We start from the raw sequence: 20,814 nt of genomic DNA, 5'->3' as shown, positions 1-20,814 counted from the left end.
GTTTATTACAGGTCTCATTCTATTTCTCTCTTTTGTTTCTCGCCAGGATAAAAAACTGATTAAAACTCTGTTCGACGTGCTGGCTCACCCAAACAATTACTACAAGTACTCAACTCGGGACTCCACGGAGATGCTCCCACGTTCCTTCATACGCCTCATCCACAGCAAAGTCTCCGCCTTCCTGCGTCCGTACAAATAGTCAAAAGTCTGCCTCCACACCCCTCCAGTCACCTGGCCTCAAGTCAATGGGATCCTACACACACACACACACACACACACACACACACACACACACACATATACATACACACATATTTTCAACGGCCACACTATGCAGATGTTTCACTTTACCTTTTTCTTTTCTTTTTCTTGTCAGTCATCTCTGAGGGGGAAAAAAAAGCTTCTGTGTAGTCTACATGTAACGCAGTCGTATCGAGCCAAACCGAAGTGTTTCCTTTCTCTACGTGTCGGTCACCGTTCTGTGCTGTCGATGTTTGTTTGTTTTTTGTTCTGTGATTTGCACGCTCGGTCCTGAGGCATCTCGTAGAGGAAGACGATGGTTTGGGTGGTTCCCACAGCCCCCGTTAAGAGCGACGTGAGTTTAAACACGCCTGATTGAGTTGTACAGACTAAAGTTGTAGCATGTCAAAGAAAAGAACAGCTTTTTGTCGAACTGGAGCTAGCTGTGATCGTGCTTTAAAAATAGGCTTTTTCCCCAAGTCCCAGCTCTCGTAAACTCGTAGTTCTCAAAATAAATGTACAATCTTTTGTATATCTGTACTTTCAGTGTGCTCTTGGTAAGATCTAATTCATATCAAGCATTTCACAATGTTAAAGCATTATATTTGAGCTCCTAGAGCATACATATAATCTCTAAAGGTCATGCTGTTAAAACAGTAATGTTTTATTAAGGTCTGCCTGTTTGGATTGTATTATTGTCAGCTGCATATTCTTCTATTTCCTAATATTCAAGTTAATTTAAGGCATAAGAGATATAAGTGGGTTATTGGAAAGGCTCGGGTGATGAAAAGGTCGGTTGGTATTGTAAAAACTGTTAACACTCAGTTCTGTGAAGGTTTTTTGCAGGACATTCAATTGCTGCTTCTTCAGAAACGTCACTTTAAACCTTCGGTTTTACCTTATGCGATTCATGAAATGTCCTATAGAGAAGAGCAGTCGAGGGGCCCAACTCTTTCACAGGTTGGAAGTAATGTTTTCATAATCCAGACACGAATCACTGATAAACGTAAACCACAGGATGAACTCGAGTAAAAAAAAAAATAACAGCACTGCTCCACGTTTCAGGATGAAACGACAGTGTTTTGAGATTGTTTTGCACATTACGTAAGGACACAAAGACCAGCAGTGTTCGGGTTACAGGTGTTGGGTTTCACCGGACCGTGGTAAGTGCCTGAAGTGGAAAAGTGTCGGGATAAACCTGTGGATGTTGACATTTATGAGTGTTTCTTGTATGAATTATGAACCCGTTAGTATTCGCGAATGTGTTGATAGGTAAAGCCCTTCACATAAAGTGAGAAAAGAACGAGAAGGTCAAACCATACCCAGTTTTGACATGTAAACAGAAAAGGACTGGTCAAAATGGTAGCTTACTGTTCTCTTTTTTTTTTTTTTTTTTTGTATATTGTAAATATGAAATAAACATAGACTAATTGGAGTGTGAGAGAGAAGTCCAAACACCAGTTGTTCTCCTGACCTTGTATTTACCGTTGTGCTATCCTTAATGTCCAAGGCTGATGCAAAAGAGGGTCCAGGGTCCATTCGAACTTTAAACATTATCGCCAGATACATACTCTATGCAAGTATGCAAACGCTTGGCCAATGTGTTGCAAGCACATGGTCCTGGTTGTATATAAACATGCACTCTTGCATTCATGCAGTCTTTGGGAATTAAGGGGGGGGGGCGATAGTTACTTTTTGAAATAAACAACAGAAAGCTAGCAATATACATCAGCTTTAACTTGCTCAATGAGATTCTCTTCACCATCTCAGTTGTTCATCTAAAAGACAAATCTCACTGTAGTTTACGCCAATGCAAAGCTCAGAATGCAACACAGTACTTGCACATTTCCGAAAACAGCGATTCATTAAATCAAGCTAAAAATGTTTGCATTTACATACTTGCGTAGAATATTTTGGGACTATTTCTGTTCTGGAAAAAAAGACAATTTTGTGGTATTGACTTCGCTGGCTCCACCTGGGGTCAAATGCATTTAACCGTAACCTTCGCATTTAATCCAAACCTCTTCTAATTAAAGTTAGTCCGTCTACAGACACACATGGTTGTCCCACTCAATTTTTTTTTTTTTTTTTTTTATGTTATGGATCGAAAATGTTAACCTTGAAGACTACGTCATAAAATCCAGAACTAAAGAGAATGGAATGTGTGAGATATTTGCAAGGGTTATTTCATGAAGCAGTTATTGACTTTTTAGGTATTTTGTACATTTGTCAGCTATTACATGGGTCACTAATATAATTGTTTAAATGTATAAATATGATAGTATAGAAAGAAAAAGGAAGAAAAAAATAAAAGCTTGGATTAACCCAAGAAGTGAAATGTCAATATTGCCCCACTCGCAGAAACCAAACTCAAGTTTAACTCACCGTCTACTACTAAACATCAGTCATGTGTTGCAGCACTGCAAGTTGGATATTTCCGTGAAAAAAGGGATGGGTCATATGTGAAATAGCCACAATTGCCATGAAATGAAAAGTTTGTGGCAAAGTAGTCAATGTTTTGTTGAATGTTCACTAAAAGAACTTCAGAGTATTAGCTACTCTAACTAGTCGATGTCATTAGCGGTCTGTGACTGCTGCTTTATTTTTATAATTTACTCTGTCTTTGCTCTACCAAACCCATTTCAAACAATGTTAAATGTTTTGATCAATCCATGTTGCTGTTTTATTTTTATTTTTATTTGTTTTGTTTTATTTTTTCCTTCATTTGTCTTTTCCCCATTTTTCAAAGTGTCTTTTTTTGTTAGAGAAAAAAATTACTTTGCCACAATGTTTCATGGAATTGGAAATGGTATTTGCACTTGAAATTTGTTTATGCTCATGTAAAGATGTCTGGATTTTGTATTGTCTTTTTAAATGAAAGAAATTGGTGTTCTTAAAGTTGTCTATTTTGATTTCTTTACATGTATACAGAAAAAAGTCACCGGAACAGAAGCAAAAAATATAAGATTTAAATAAAGGTAAACAATAATAATAGTAAATAAAAGTATCCACAATGCAGTAGAGTATGTAAATATAGCTAAACTTATTCCTTCATTATTTCCAAATATTTTATTTTGGTGTTAAATGTTTTTATCCAGATTTATATAGGCTACCTGGGAAAAATGACTAAGACTTATGTTATTATTTGTCATTACTAATATTAAATGTGATTATAAAATATATTTATAGTGATTTATTATCTTACATTTTACAAGGTCGTTGTTATACTCACCTGCAATCTCATCAGCCGTGATTAGCTGAACAGCCTCAGGGATATTATTCATAATTATTTAAATAATTCATTACGTTACGAGAGTAAAATATTAAGGACATTAATTAATACATCTTTTTACTAAGCAGATTCATTAAGAATAGATCACCCTTCTAACTATGGCTGACTTTCTTCCATGGATTGTTTACAATCACTTTGCATGTCATTAATATTAATATTTTGCTGCTTGATATTGAAAATTGGTGTCTTATATTATTTTAATGTATTATCTTATGAACACACTGGTTTGTAGTACAAACAGTTTTACCGTTTACTGCACGTTGTTATTCTCCTCGTTATTTACCTAGCGGCTCATGAACCGGAAGTCTCATCCATAGGCTTACTTCCGCGTTGAAGAAAAAGGTGGATACATTTATTTTTTTAACGGGATTGAAATACTGAAACATTCAAACGCTGGCCACTTTCCATTTTTATTTAAGAGTTTAGGGTAAAGCACAGTAAGATACTTCATTACAGATAGAATATCCATACAGTATAGCCTATGTATTATTATTATTTTTATTTTTTGTGTGTAACAAATTGCTTACTGCCAATTTTGCGCAAATTAAATTCTCATTCTCATTTTTTCTCATCACACTGAATGTTCTCTCTTTTTCATATATATATAAAAAAAAAACATGAAAACAAGCTATAAAAACAGTATCCATAATGATGTAGAGTAACAGAAAATATATAAATATAAAATATTATTTGTAAAAAAAAAAAAAAAAGAATCGGCAACATGGACTGCTACTTTTGCAACAATAAATAGTCCGAGTAAATACTAAATAGCATTCTGCTCATTTTAATGAAATGCAGTGAAAAGAAGAAATAAGCTTCATTATGAGTTTGAGCCAGCCAGCTGTATTGCTTCTTTCTGTTGAATATTTGTTTGTTTCATCGCTCCATGTGCAGATTTCTACACACATGCAGGAAGTTTTGGAATCCATTCCCCATCTTGGCCACAGGTGACAAAACTCTCTCCTGTAAGCTTTAAACCAGGATTACAGGCGATTGTCACTGTGTTCCCGTATTTATAGACCGCCCTAAAACCCCTCATTCTTGATCCACCTTGCACATGTGGGTAAGGACAGGCAATGTCTGAAAAGCACAGAAAATTGTCTGTTAATTCATTTATGCATTCATGTCTGACAATTAATTTGAGAGAACAAGAAACCTTGACCACAGAAATATTTGATTGTACATACACACACACACACACATATACATATATATATATATGAACATTGGTTTTTGTCGACAACATTAGGCATTTTACCTTCTATGTATTATATTTTAGAGAAATATAAAGTAAATAAATAAACAGTGAATAAAGTAAATTAAAATAAAAAAACTTAAAATAAATAAAAGGTAGATAAATAAAATAGTGCTGTCAAATGATTAATCGCATCCAAAATGAAAGTTTTTGTTTACATATATACATATATATATATATATATATGTGTGTGTGTGTGTGTGTGTGTGTGTACTGTGCACATTTATTACATATATATAAAATACACACACATACAGCATATATTTAGAAAATATTTACATGTATTTACATGTACAGTGGGGCAAAAAAGTATTTAGTCAGCCACCAATTGTGCAAGTTCTCCCACTTAAAAAGATGAGAGAGGCCTGTAATTTTCATCATAGGTATACCTCAACTATGAGAGCCAAAATGAGAAATAAAATCCAGAAAATCACATTGTAGGATTTTTAAAGAATTAATTGGTAAATTCCTCGGTAAAATAAGTATTTGGTCACCTACAAACAAGCAAGATTTCTGGCTCTCACAGACCTGTAACTTCTTCTTTAAGAGGCTCCTCTGTCCTCCACTCGTTACCTGTATTAATGGCATCTGTTTGAACTCGTTATCAGTATAAAAGACACCTGTCCACAACCTCAAACAGTCCAACTCCAAACTCCACCATGGCCAAGACCAAAGAGCTGTCAAAGGACACCAGAAACAAAATTGTAGACCTGCACCAGGCTGGGAAGACTGAATCTGCAATAGGTAAGCAGCTTGGTGTGAAGAAATCAACTGTGGGAGCAATTATTAGAAAATGGAAGACATACAAGACCACTGATAATCTCCCTCGATCTGGGGCTCCACGCAAGATCTCACCCCGTGGGGTCAAAATGATCACAAGAACTGTGAGCAAAAATCCCAGAACCGCACGGGGGGACCTAGTGAATGACCTGCAGAGAGCTGGGACCAAAGTAACAAAGGCTACCATCAGTAACACACTGCGCCGCCAGGACTCAAATCCTGCAGTGCCAGGCGTGTCCCCTGCTTAAGCCAGTACATGTCCGGCCCGTCTGAAGTTTGCTAGAGAGCATTTGGATGATCCAGAAGAGGATTGGGAGAATGTCATATGGTCAGATGAAACCAAAATAGAACTTTTTGGTAAAAACTCAACTTGTCGTGTTTGGAGGAGAAAGAATGCCGAGTTGTATCCAAAGAACACCATACCTACTGTGAAGCATGGGGGTGGAAACAGGGACCAGGACGACTGATCCGTGTAAACGAAAGAATGAATGGGGCCATGTATCGTGAGATTTTGAGTGAAAACCTCCTTCCATCAGCAAGGGCATTGAAGATGAAACGTGGCTGGGTCTTTCAGCATGACAATGATCCCAAACACACCGCTCGGGCAACGAAGGAGTGGCCAGTCTCCAGATCTCAACCCCATTGAAAATCTTTGGAGTCCGTGTTGCCCAGCGACAGCCCCAAAACATTACTGCTCTAGAGGAGATCTGCATGGAGGAATGGGCCAAAATACGAGCAACAGTGTGTGAAAACCTTGTGAAGACTTACAGAAAACATTTGACCTCTGTCATTGCCAACAAAGGGTATATAACAAAGTATTGAGATGAAATTTTGTTATTGACCAAATACTTATTTTCCACCATAATTTGCAAATAAATTCTTTAAAAATCCTACAATGTGATTTTCTGGACTTTTTTTTCTCATTCTGTCTCTCATAGTTGAGGTATACCTATGATGAAAATTACAGGCCTCTCTCATCTTTTTAAGTGGGAGAACTTGCACAATTGGTGGCTGACTAAATACTTTTTTGCCCCACTGTATATATTTATATTCATATAATTTATATTATATATAAATATATTTAAAATATAAACATAATTTTTCTTAAATATATACATGCATGTGTGTGTATTTATATATACATAATAAATGTGCACAGTACACACACACATATATATTATGTAAACAAAAACGTTTATTTTGGATGCGATTACAGTTGTTCTCGATTGCTAACACACTGAAACTGATTCATTTGGCCCAATTTTCCGAAACCATTCATACAGTTCTTGAAACAAAGACCCTTTTCTCAAAACTTTTAACACATTCCACCTGCTTTCACACATGCTCCAATTTGCTCAGTGTTTTCTGCAAAACTCTACACAAGAACAGCATGAAGGAAAATGAAGGGGATGAGGTCAAAGGTCATTTGTTCCTGATGAAATGTAAAGCACTATAGTTGAGCATGTTCTTGTGCAGGGATGATCATAAGGAAAGCTGCCTGCAGGCTCATCTACTCACATTATAATTACAGTACATAGTAGCAGTTCTTCAGATGAGAGGACTTTCACTGTTCTTTGTTCTGTAAATACAGTAGCACACTCCCTCAAACTCATAACTGTTGAATTGATTTGTAGCAAAGTACCATTTACATGTATTTGTGCAGAACTGAGAGTCGACTGTCTGCAGGGGAGGAAGAGGAAGTCTTTTCTCAGAAGACTAAGAAACTGTTATAGTATAACAAATAAGGATATTACTAATACTGTAATGCAGCTTGGCTGAGGATGCTGAATTTATTTATTTATTTACTGCTGTACAGAAACTGACAGTATATTTCAATGTGTGTTTACTGTATATTCAGTAGTTTGGTTTTTGTACTTTTCTCTTCTAGTGCTTTTCATCTACTGTAAGATAACTTTACAGTAGTGTAATGAAAGTAAACTTTTCTTAAAGTTTATTGCTGTGTTTGACTGTATCTGCACCGCTCTATTTATGCTGCATACTGTAACAGACATTGACTTGCAAGATGTCTCCTGTTTCCCAAAAGGAGGTTTTTGAATCGATCTCACTAGTGTTCTCTAGTCAGGAAAACAGTCTGTGTATTTGACAGCTTTGTGTGTCATCTGAGGCCAAAGATTAGATTCTGACAAAAGAGAATGTTTTTGACTAAAATGTTTGACTTTGACCTGGAAGTTTGAAGTTTGCACGAGTTGGTGTGTAGTTTTGAGATTGTGTTTATAGTTGTGAGAAAATGGTCAATTGTTTCATGAATTGTGTGTTAGCAATCCAGAAAAACTGCAATCGTTTGACAGCACTAAAATAAAATCAAAGTAAATAAAATAAATAAAGAAGTAAAATATATAAAATACAAAAATAAATTTAATAAAAACTGAAAAGTAAATAATAAAAATAAAAAAATACAAAGTAAATACATAAAATCAATAGAAAGTAAAAAATTATTACAAATTAAACAACTAAATAAAATTTCTCCAGAAAGTTCAAAAACGATGAGCCCTTTATGATTATGGCCACCAAATCAACATTGTGCACAGCAGAAACTAGTTATAGTTAGTAGATAATTTTAACCTATCTTACCCTACCTGAAAACGTAGAATATCTTGAAATACACAACTATATAGTCTTATGGTCAATATTCAAAGATCACTCTTTATATGCGTACCTGTGCACTTAGGAGGAGGAGCGCTCCAGGTGCCGCTCTTGGTGCAGTAAATTTCTCTCTCACCGATCAGAGTTCCAGTGCGGCAGTGATAGGACAACACGTGACCGAAGGGAACATGGTCATATATGGGGTCAAACATCTCGGCGTCCTTGACCTCTGGAGGTGGAGGACAGTGCACAGCTGCAAAACACACATATATCATCCATATATGAGACAGATGTAGGCTGCAGTGTCCATGTACAGTAGCAAGCTAAATCCATAGGCATTTGGTTTGCAATATTTGAAATCAAGCTATACAACATAAAAAAACCCAACATGAACAAAATCTCAGAAAACAGTCATACGTTCACACACGGGGCTCCTTCCATCCCAGCCTCCATCCCTGCAGATCCGCACTTTTGGGCCGATCAGCTCATACCTAACGAGAGCCATAACAAAAATAAAAGGTGGATGAATGTCTAATAACATGACACCAGCATCCTGGCTTTTGCCATTTTTTAAAACGAGTTTCACAGTGATGCCATAGAAGAATCATTTTGGTTCCCCAAACCAAACAACTCCAGTGCATCAATTAATATCTTGTGAGGTGAAAAGCTGCATGTTCTTAAGAAACAAATCCATCATTAAGACAGCTTTTGACGTCACAATGATGGACTGGAGTGGTGTGGATTATTGTGATGTTTTTATCAGCTGTTTGGACTCTCATTCTGACGGCACCCATTCACTGCAGAGCATCCATTGCAGACAGTGATGCAATGCTACATTTCTCCTAATCTGATGAAGAAACAAACTCATCTACATCTAAAAACAGAACTAAGAATGCACTTGTATTATAACCGCTGCTGTATCTCACCCTTCTTCACAGACGGCTGTAGCTGAATCTCCAAATGACACGCCTGTGTACTCGAACTGGCCGTAGGAAATCTCTCCAGCAGATCCACATTTCTTCCCTTTTGATATAAACAAATTGTTAGATTCTTCCAACACATCAGGAAAGCCAAGACAAAAAAAAAAAAGACTGCTTCACAACATCATCTTTTGATGTCAATAACCTTGAAAAGCAGACATTCTCTCTTATCTCTAACTCTAGAAGACAAATATCCCTTAAAACCACAAAATCTTAAGATTAGACAATAGCACACTTCAAAAATGATTTTCTTCCTCAGTACAGTAAAAAAAAAAAAAAAATCTTGTTCCAAAATGTAAAATGCAGTTTGAAAACATTCAATGGGTTATAATGAACTCAAAACAGAAATCTGTCATATGTGCTGCATGGACAGATCATTTTCCCAAAATAAACAATTTTTTAAAAAAAAGTTACATATTAATATGCACCCTTCTTGGAGATGACTTTAACCATTCTCTCATCCATTGAACTTGTAAGTCCATGTATAGTTTCTGGCAGTATTTCATTTGAGGATGCCAGTATTGCCTCCCAGAGATGTTGTTTGGAGGTATACTGCCTCCCACCCTCATAGATCTTCATTTTAAGGATGCTTCTCAATAGGATTGAGGTCAGGGGACGATGGTAGCCACACCATGATTTTTTTCTCTTTTTATGCCCATAGCAATCAAGGAATCAATGGTGTCTTTTGCAGCTTGGGATGGTGCGTTATCCTGCATGAAAATCATTTTATTTCCAGAAGCTTCAAATACCTGTTTGCTGCTCAGCAATGGATTTTTTATAGCTGCCCTTTTAAAGGGATACTCCACCCCAAAATGAAAATTTTGTTATTAATCACTTACCCCATGTCGTTCCAAACCCGTAAAAGCTTTGTTCGTCTTCAGAACACAATTTAAGATATTTTGGATGAAAACCAGGAGGCTTGTGACTGTCCCATTGACTGCCAAACAATTAACACTGTCAAGGCCCAGAAAAGTATGAAAGACGTCGTCAGAGTAGTCCATCTGCCTTCAGTGGTTCAACTGTAAAGTTATGAAGCTACGAGAATACTTTTTGTACGCAAAAAAAACTAAAATAATGAATTTATTAAACAATTCGTCTCCTCTGGTTCAGCATAGCGTCATTTTGGTGAATCCCCGCTGGACGCAAAGTGTGTACGGTCTTCTGTGTCAGCCGCATACCGGATACACTTTCTACGTGTATTTACGCTTTGATTTGAACGCAAACAGCGTATCCGGTATACGCTGTTTTCATTCTAATCAAAACGTAAACAAACGTAGAAAACGTATCCGTGTGGTACAATTTTCATTTTGGGGTGGAGTATCCCTTTAATAACATTAATTTGTCTGGCAGAAACCTTTCTTAATAAGCCTTTATCTGATCAAATTCTTCTGTGCTGTGAATCACTCACAAATCTTTTGACAGTTTGATGATCTCTTTTCAGTTTTTGCAACATATCAATTATTTTCATGTTTTCAGAAAGATCTTTCTTCCTCCCCATATAGCATGAGAACTGAGACTTGCTTAATAATGTGGTACAACCTCTTTAAGTATGTTTCCATTTGACTAAGATCACCTGGCAAACTAATTAACTAAAGTCTCTAAGATTGATACCAGTTATCTTAAAACATGAGAAATAAAACAAACAAACATGTTCTTTGAAAAATACTAAAACCTGAATATTTATTTTAATGAGATCCTACTGATATGTTACTTGCATAATTTGGAACACGGTGTAAACATTCTTAAATCAAGATACATTTACTTGAGAAGCAAAATTACTTTATATTAAGTCTTTTTTCTGAAAAATTCATCAAAACACTTGAAAAAAATTAAATTAAATTAAATTTATTTTTCTGGCCACATTTGCAGATATATATTTTTTTCTTGTTCAAAGCAAAAATTCACTTAATTTTGATTTATTTGATTTGATTTTTTTAAGAAAACAAGACTTAATATTTTAAGTTATTTTGCTTCTCAAGTAAATATATCTTGATTCCAGAATTTTATGTACTGAAAAACAAGATAAAAATACTGAGAAAGAAATAGTTTTTTGCAGTGCAAGCATTGCAAGAACAAGGAAATAACAGATAAAACTAGGTAATATAATAAAAATGAATAAATGATGAAATTATATGTGACCCTGGACCACAAAACCAGTCTTAAGTCGCACAGGTAAATTTTGTAGCAATAGCCAACAATACATTGTATGGGTCAAAGTTATCAATTTTTCTTTTTTGCCAAAAATCATTAGGATATTAAGTAAAGATCATGTTCCATGAAGATATTTTGTAAATTTCCAACCGTAAATATATCAAAATTTAATTTTTGATTAGTAATATGCATTGCTAAGGACTTCATTTGGACAACTTTAAAGGCGATTTTCTTAATATTTTGATTTTTTGCACCCTCAGATTCCAGATTTTCAAATAGTTGTATCTCTGCCAAATATTGTCAAACCATACATCAATGGAAAGCTTAGTTATTCAGCTTTCAGATCATGTATAAATCTCAATTTCGAAAAACTGACCCTTATGACTGGTTTTGTGGTCAAGGGTCACATATGTGATAAATGAATATATTGTTCAATGAATTACATAATGAAATGATTACTAAATAAAATAATAAAAGAAAACACCACAAATGTATGGCTGCCCTCTCTACAACTAATAATCCTTAGATTTAAATGAAGCAAATTGAAGTTAAGAGTCCTCTGGCGTACTTTCACATCGGAGCTGCAGGTTTGTCCACTGGCCGTTCTGGCAGCGTATACTGGTAATTCCTCTGACCCGCCTGTATCCTATACTGCATTTGTAGAGAATGCGAGCACCGGACGGATACTCTCTCAGTGTGGAGGACCCGTCTCTGGGAAAAGCGTGAGGGTATGATGGAGCTGGACCACATTTACCTGTGAGAGAACCAAGCTGTATTCAATATGCAAAAGTTCCATATTTATTTCTGACATTATATATACATACACACACAGACTTTTAATGTACCTGTAATCTTTTTCAGCCGACACTCAGGCAAGGCCTGCCATTGGCAGTCTGGTCCACACGTGACCTGTTCTGGGCCAATCAGATCAAAGCCCTCGTTACAGGCGACGTCTACAGTGTCTTTGGGTTTGTACACCCTAGATCCAGGTCTTATCCTCCCGTTTGCCACAGCAGGTGCTGAACAGGTGATCACTGAACATGAACAGGAGTAGAAAATATTCTTATTGCTTTTATTTGGAGTGAAATACACAATTAGCATTCATATGTACTGTATGCATGCAGGCATTCTTATAAGCATGTGTCTTTATGTGACATTAAAGGTTTTAAAGTTCCCATTTGGAGGGTTCATGAATTGAAAGACTGAACTGAATTTTTACACAATACGTTTAAAGAGATATGGGTAACACTTTAGAATAGGGAACACTTATTCACTATTAAGTTTAACTACGACTTTTCCCTCAATAAATTCCTAATTTGCTGCTTATTAATAGTTAGTAAGGTAGTTATTAAGTTCAGGTATTGGGTAGGATTAGGGTCATGTAGAATAAGGCATTAATATGTGCTTAATTTCTACTAATAAATGCCTAATATTCTAGTAACATGCATGCTAATAAGCAACTAGTTAAGAGACCCTTAAATTAAGTGTTACCGAGATATGTTTTAAGATAACAGAAATTAATGTGTATACTATGAACACATATATACACAAAACCTTTATCTCAGTCCAAAAAAGCATTTAATGACACTAAACTGCTAAAACTGCTAAAACATTTCACATTCAATCACAAATGGGTTGTTTCTTTAAGAAGCTGCAGTAAATAAAGGTCATAGAGAGGGTAGAACATTTTCATCCAAACTAAATGAGGATCTCAGGGGGGAATATAAATAATAAAAATATATGATATGACTCATTCAAAAACAAGTGCTCGTTTTTCACCCATTTTATCATCAGTTAAAAAAAAAAAAAATCATTAGATCGCATCTGTCCAATGGAATGGAAGATGATATAGATCGGATGTTGGGTTTTGATGTCAACCCAATTTTCATTTCAAACCAAAAGTCAACGTCTGTCCAGTGGTGGAAGTTTAAGTAAATCCAACGTTTTTGACGGCAACTGTATTTTTTTCTAACCAAAATGCGACATCTCCCCAACGTTGACATTTGACATTGAGCAAACGTTGAGTTTTGACGTCAACCCAGTTTTCATTTCAAACCAAAATTGAACATCTATCCAATATTAAAAGCCAACACATCTGACATTTAATTAGCAGTTAGAAGCAGAGTTAGAAGTTTAGTGCAAGGAATGCTTTTAGCGAGCAGCATTAACTCTTTGTATCTGTTGAAATGCATCATTGGTGGATTTGAAATCAGGTTCAAACTAAGCATTCAGACCAAGTGTGAAAACAGCATAAAATACCTTTCGAGCACACAGGCAAGCCTTGCCATTGGCCGTCTGGTCCACATGTGACCTGTGGCGAGCCGATCAGATCAAATCCCTCACTGCAGACGATGTTTACAGTGTCTTGGGGTCCGTACTGTGTCCTTTCTCCAGGTTTTATCTGTCTGTTTGCCACAGCAGGTGCTGAACAGGTGATCTTTGACACTAAACCAGAAGGAAAAAAAAACAGCCGATTGTGCCAAAATCATGACATCTGATGATCAATTACAAGAATCCACCACGAGAGGGCAACATTAAGCTGCAGAGCCAGTTTGTTTTCTACAAATCTTGGAAAACCAACCTTCAGAGGGATTTACTTACTGCCATACAATCCTCTTACATCTAATACACTGCTGAAACGGCTACTGCATTACACTTCTTCACAGTATTTTGTATTTTGATGAGCATGAACGTTAGAAACTTTGGAGTGTTATAATAAAACTAAGGTAAATCTTTGTGATGATTTTAACATGACAAAGGGTTAAACTCACCCTCACAGATGGGGTCCATCCCATTCCAACCCTTTTCCATACATATACGGACTCCTTCTCCTCTCAAAACATATCTGCATGAGAAAACAATTATATTAATGAGCAAAAAAAGACATTAACATCATTTAAGGGAAACATTATTGGCCTGCTTTAGTAAACCATTAAGTAGAGGGAGATCTAGAACAATATATTTGATGCTGAACCAAGTCAAAAAGAAAAGCAACTCTCTACACTTATTCTACCTTTTCTATTTATTATCAATGAACCATGTTTTCTCCAATTTATGGACTGCAGACTTAAAAGAAAATAAGATTCAAATACCCTTCATTACACACAGCAATGGCCTTATCGCCAAATGATCGCCCTTCTTGATAGTATTGCCCGTCCTCAATGTCACCCAGCGCATTGCACTTCATCTCTGAGAGAATAAATGAGAAAATATGAAAACGTGGAGTACAACGAATGAGTAAAAGAGATATTTTAGAGACAGATAAAGAGATGCATCTTACTTTCGCATTTCAAGGTCAAGGTTGTCCATTGTCCTCGCACACACTTTGATGTTCGACTTCCTGCTGATGGTGTGTAACCCAGGGCACATGTATACCTCGCATCTCCATTATTTAATATTTTGGACAGCTGCTTGTCGGGATATTTTGTTGGTTCGCCACATCGAGTGAGACTTGCTTAATAATGTGGTACAACCTCTTTAAGTATGTTTCCATTTGACTAAGATCACCTGGCAAACTAATTAACTAAAGTCTCTAAGATTGATACCAGTTATCTTAAAACATGAGAAATAAAACAAACAAACATGTTCTTTGAAAAATACTAAAACCTGAATATTTATTTTAATGAGATCCTACTGATATGTTACTTGCATAATTTGGAACACGGTGTAAACATTCTTAAATCAAGATACATTTACTTGAGAAGCAAAATTACTTTATATTAAGTCTTTTTTCTGAAAAATTCATCAAAACACTTGAAAAAATTAAATTAAATTAAATTTATTTTTCTGGCCACATTTGCAGATATATATTTTTTCTTGTTCAAAGCAAAAATTCACTTAATTTTTGATTTATTTGATTTGATTTTTTAAGAAAACAAGACTTAATATTTTAAGTTATTTTGCTTCTCAAGTAAATATATCTTGATTCCAGAATTTTATGTACTGAAAAACAAGATAAAAATACTGAGAAAGAAATAGTTTTTTGCAGTGCAAGCATTGCAAGAACAAGGAAATAACAGATAAAACTAGGTAATATAATAAAAATGAATAAATGATGAAATTATATGTGACCCTGGACCACAAAACCAGTCTTAAGTCGCACAGGTAAATTTTGTAGCAATAGCCAACAATACATTGTATGGGTCAAAGTTATCAATTTTTCTTTTTTGCCAAAAATCATTAGGATATTAAGTAAAGATCATGTTCCATGAAGATATTTTGTAAATTTCCAACCGTAAATATATCAAAATTTAATTTTTGATTAGTAATATGCATTGCTAAGGACTTCATTTGGACAACTTTAAAGGCGATTTTCTTAATATTTTGATTTTTTTTGCACCCTCAGATTCCAGATTTTCAAATAGTTGTATCTCTGCCAAATATTGTCAAACCATACATCAATGGAAAGCTTAGTTATTCAGCTTTCAGATCATGTATAAATCTCAATTTCGAAAAACTGACCCTTATGACTGGTTTTGTGGTCAAGGGTCACATATGTGATAAATGAATATATTGTTCAATGAATTACATAATGAAATGATTACTAAATAAAATAATAAAAGAAAACACCACAAATGTATGGCTGCCCTCTCTACAACTAATAATCCTTAGATTTAAATGAAGCAAATTGAAGTTAAGAGTCCTCTGGCGTACTTTCACATCGGAGCTGCAGGTTTGTCCACTGGCCGTTCTGGCAGCGTATACTGGTAATTCCTCTGACCCGCCTGTATCCTATACTGCATTTGTAGAGAATGCGAGCACCGGACGGATACTCTCTCAGTGTGGAGGACCCGTCTCTGGGAAAAGCGTGAGGGTATGATGGAGCTGGACCACATTTACCTGTGAGAGAACCAAGCTGTATTCAATATGCAAAAGTTCCATATTTATTTCTGACATTATATATACATACACACACAGACTTTTAATGTACCTGTAATCTTTTTCAGCCGACACTCAGGCAAGGCCTGCCATTGGCAGTCTGGTCCACACGTGACCTGTTCTGGGCCAATCAGATCAAAGCCCTCGTTACAGGCGACGTCTACAGTGTCTTTGGGTTTGTACACCCTAGATCCAGGTCTTATCCTCCCGTTTGCCACAGCAGGTGCTGAACAGGTGATCACTGAACATGAACAGGAGTAGAAAATATTCTTATTGCTTTTATTTGGAGTGAAATACACAATTAGCATTCATATGTACTGTATGCATGCAGGCATTCTTATAAGCATGTGTCTTTATGTGACATTAAAGGTTTTAAAGTTCCCATTTGGAGGGTTCATGAATTGAAAGACTGAACTGAATTTTTACACAATACGTTTAAAGAGATATGGGTAACACTTTAGAATAGGGAACACTTATTCACTATTAAGTTTAACTACGACTTTTCCCTCAATAAATTCCTAATTTGCTGCTTATTAATAGTTAGTAAGGTAGTTATTAAGTTCAGGTATTGGGTAGGATTAGGGTCATGTAGAATAAGGCATTAATATGTGCTTAATTTCTACTAATAAATGCCTAATATTCTAGTAACATGCATGCTAATAAGCAACTAGTTAAGAGACCCTTAAATTAAGTGTTACCGAGATATGTTTTAAGATAACAGAAATTAATGTGTATACTATGAACACATATATACACAAAACCTTTATCTCAGTCCAAAAAAGCATTTAATGACACTAAACTGCTAAAACTGCTAAAACATTTCACATTCAATCACAAATGGGTTGTTTCTTTAAGAAGCTGCAGTAAATAAAGGTCATAGAGAGGGTAGAACATTTTCATCCAAACTAAATGAGGATCTCAGGGGGGAATATAAATAATAAAAATATATGATATGACTCATTCAAAAACAAGTGCTCGTTTTTCACCCATTTTATCATCAGTTAAAAAAAAAAAAAATCATTAGATCGCATCTGTCCAATGGAATGGAAGATGATATAGATCGGATGTTGGGTTTTGATGTCAACCCAATTTTCATTTCAAACCAAAAGTCAACGTCTGTCCAGTGGTGGAAGTTTAAGTAAATCCAACGTTTTTGACGGCAACTGTATTTTTTCTAACCAAAATGCGACATCTCCCCAACGTTGACATTTGACATTGAGCAAAGCGTTGAGTTTTGACGTCAACCCAGTTTTCATTTCAAACCAAAATTGAACATCTATCCAATATTAAAAGCCAACACATCTGACATTTAATTAGCAGTTAGAAGCAGAGTTAGAAGTTTAGTGCAAGGAATGCTTTTAGCGAGCAGCATTAACTCTTTGTATCTGTTGAAATGCATCATTGGTGGATTTGAAATCAGGTTCAAACTAAGCATTCAGACCAAGTGTGAAAACAGCATAAAATACCTTTCGAGCACACAGGCAAGCCTTGCCATTGGCCGTCTGGTCCACATGTGACCTGTGGCGAGCCGATCAGATCAAATCCCTCACTGCAGACGATGTTTACAGTGTCTTGGGGTCCGTACTGTGTCCTTTCTCCAGGTTTTATCTGTCTGTTTGCCACAGCAGGTGCTGAACAGGTGATCTTTGACACTAAACCAGAAGGAAAAAAAAACAGCCGATTGTGCCAAAATCATGACATCTGATGATCAATTACAAGAATCCACCACGAGAGGGCAACATTAAGCTGCAGAGCCAGTTTGTTTTCTACAAATCTTGGAAAACCAACCTTCAGAGGGATTTACTTACTGCCATACAATCCTCTTACATCTAATACACTGCTGAAACGGCTACTGCATTACACTTCTTCACAGTATTTTGTATTTTGATGAGCATGAACGTTAGAAACTTTGGAGTGTTATAATAAAACTAAGGTAAATCTTTGTGATGATTTTAACATGACAAAGGGTTAAACTCACCCTCACAGATGGGGTCCATCCCATTCCAACCCTTTTCCATACATATACGGACTCCTTCTCCTCTCAAAACATATCTGCATGAGAAAACAATTATATTAATGAGCAAAAAAAGACATTAACATCATTTAAGGGAAACATTATTGGCCTGCTTTAGTAAACCATTAAGTAGAGGAGATCTAGAACAATATATTTGATGCTGAACCAAGTCAAAAAGAAAAGCAACTCTCTACACTTATTCTACCTTTTCTATTTATTATCAATGAACCATGTTTTCTCCAATTTATGGACTGCAGACTTAAAAAAAGAAAATAAGATTCAAATACCCTTCATTACACACAGCAATGGCCTTATCGCCAAATGATCGCCCTTCTTGATAGTATTGCCCGTCCTCGATGTCACCCAGCGCATTGCACTTCATCTCTGAGAGAATAAATGAGAAAATATGAAAACGTGGAGTACAACGAATGAGTAAAAGAGATATTTTAGAGACAGATAAAGAGATGCATCTTACTTTCGCATTTCAAGGTCAAGGTTGTCCATTGTCCTCGCACACACTTTGATGTTCGACTTCCTGCTGATGGTGTGTAACCCAGGGCACATGTATACCTCGCATCTCCATTATTTAATATTTTGGACAGCTGCTTGTCGGGATATTTTGTTGGTTCGCCACATCGAGTGAGACTAGGCATATGTCTTTGAGACACTGAAATTGACAATTTCAAGGCACAGCTCAACAACAAAAATAGCGGTGAACAAAAATGCAGTTATATCATTTTCGTCAACAGTTTTGTTCATTATTAAGGATTTTGGCAGTCATGCTAAAAATAACACATGCTTGCAATTAAATCACTTCAATAATTACCAATATGATGCTAATGATAGTCTGTGAAAAGGAGAATTATCCATAGAGTATTTTGAATGTAAACTGTGCAGTACGACCTGAAACTTGAAGGTATTAAGCAAGCATATGACTCCAGCTGATAGGAAATCTGTTTTAAACATGTGTTAAGGAAAAACTCTAGGCATTCACAAGAAAACAACTCCAGTTTATATGAACTTTAACATTTAACTTTATGCCTATATGAATCCAACTGCATGCATTTTGTATCTTCCAGTAGCACTGAATATTGCTCAAACTGCTTAGAAATAAGGGATTACTTACTAAATGAGCCAGCCTGTCAGTTAATATAGTTTACTGGTCTTAGACTGACAAACTGGCAAGTACCCATCTGGACCACAAAACCAGTCTTAAATTGCTGGGGTATATTTGTAGCAATAGCCAAAAATACACTGAATGGGTCAAAATTACGGATTTTTCTTTTATGCCAAAAATCATTAGTATATTAAGTAAAGATCATATTCCGTGAAGATATTTTGTAATTTTACTGCCGCAAATATATCAAAACGTCGTTTTTGATTAGTAATATGCATTGCTAAGAATTCATTTGGACAAATTTAAAGGCGATTTTCTCAATATTTAGATTTTTTTTGCACCCTCAGATTACAGATTTTCAAATAGTTGTATCTCAGCCAAATATTGTCCGATCCTAACAAACCATACATCAATGGAAAGCTTATTTATTCAGCTTTCCGAAGCTGTATAAATCTCAATTTCGAAAAATTGACACTTAAGACTTGTTTTGTGGTCCAGGGTCACATATTAGCGTCAAAAGAAGACGTCGTACGTCAAATAAAGACGCGACGTGCCACATCGAGCTTTTGGTGATTATACGATCCAGTTTTATAGCGTAGACATTCAATGACAAAGTTAAAAGTTACTCACCGACAAAGTGCGCGAACACAAGTATGAGTATATTCCTCCAAACAAGCGCCATATTCACGGACAACTGCAGATGAATTGAAGGAGTCTGTCACCAAAACAAACTCCGTTTCGCGCAAAATGTTTTTAACAGAAGCCCGCTGTCGTCACGAGAGCTCCGCCTGCCTTCGTTTCAGTCAAACCCACAGAAACACCTCTGCATCAGGTACGGTTCTTGTAAAATAACAATAAACGACTGATTCGTTCAAATAATATCAAAATGCAAGAATTGCGTTTAAAAACAACGGAGCGTTTCTGTGGAAGAGCGCAGATTCATCTAGACGCCCTTTGGCACCCTTACTAGCTTAGAACATATACTAATAGCTATTTTTAATTACTTTCTTAATTATGAACTCAGTAGTGACAAGCGGGCAATATTATTCAATTTCTCTAGTATTAAATTAAGGATGCCTATTATAGTATTATCTACTGGGGCCGGTTGCATAAATAAACTGTTAGTCATCTAATTTTTTTCTTCTTCTTCAAGACTGGTCTTTTCTGACTTTTGTGTTTTTCTTGTCCTTCCGTCTCTCCCTCCCTTTGACTGGACTTTGAGATATTGAGTATGTGTCTGTTGTTGTTGTTTTTTTTGTTGTCTTTTATTATTATTTTGTATTTTTTATTTATTTATTTGTTTATTTATTCATTGATATATTTTTTTGGATGTTATGTATGAAAAATAAAAAACGTTGATGATAAAAAAAAAAGACTGGTCTTTTCTTCTTTTTTTGCTCCAACTAGTTCTTAACAGTCTTAACTTGGTGGATAAGTTTATGCAACTGGCCCTACTGTCTACTTTTTCCTTTGCTGCTAGTTTGCCTTGTTTTAATTTGAAGA

The 20,814-nt window shown here is 35.7% G+C and overlaps 2 protein-coding genes across 8 annotated transcripts in view; one reads left to right on the top strand and one right to left on the bottom strand.

The window, feature by feature from the left end:
* Positions 1-3,138, top strand: part of scube3 (signal peptide, CUB domain, EGF-like 3) — a 116,235-nt gene extending 113,097 nt beyond the window's left edge. For all 7 annotated transcript variants that reach the window (XM_058764221.1, XM_058764218.1, XM_058764216.1 and 4 more), the window contains one exon: positions 47-3,138. In XM_058764221.1, the coding sequence (XP_058620204.1) occupies positions 47-199 (153 nt within the window). In that variant the 3' untranslated portion in view covers positions 200-3,138. The remainder of the gene's footprint in view (positions 1-46) is intronic.
* A 1,083-nt stretch (positions 3,139-4,221) lies between these two features.
* si:ch73-217n20.1 (sushi, von Willebrand factor type A, EGF and pentraxin domain-containing protein 1) lies at positions 4,222-20,632 on the bottom strand. The gene is made up of 17 exons (XM_058763769.1): positions 19,942-20,632; positions 18,670-18,861; positions 18,482-18,578; positions 18,159-18,232; positions 17,647-17,832; positions 16,233-16,421; positions 15,938-16,141; positions 14,583-14,756; positions 14,395-14,491; positions 14,074-14,147; positions 13,562-13,747; positions 12,148-12,336; positions 11,871-12,056; positions 9,098-9,194; positions 8,589-8,662; positions 8,245-8,424; positions 4,222-4,612 (listed from the first exon to the last, which is right to left on the bottom strand). Exons 1-17 carry the CDS (start codon positions 19,991-19,993, stop codon positions 4,431-4,433), a joined length of 2,433 nt encoding a protein of 810 aa, XP_058619752.1. The 5' UTR covers positions 19,994-20,632; the 3' UTR covers positions 4,222-4,430.
* Positions 20,633-20,814: the final 182 nt, after the last annotated feature.

Source organism: Onychostoma macrolepis, chromosome 23 (genome assembly GCF_012432095.1).
Source record: "Onychostoma macrolepis isolate SWU-2019 chromosome 23, ASM1243209v1, whole genome shotgun sequence".
Classification (NCBI taxonomy): Eukaryota; Metazoa; Chordata; class Actinopteri; order Cypriniformes; family Cyprinidae; genus Onychostoma; species Onychostoma macrolepis.
Note: the sequence above shows the minus strand (reverse complement) of the source record. Positions and strands in the feature narration are given on the sequence as shown.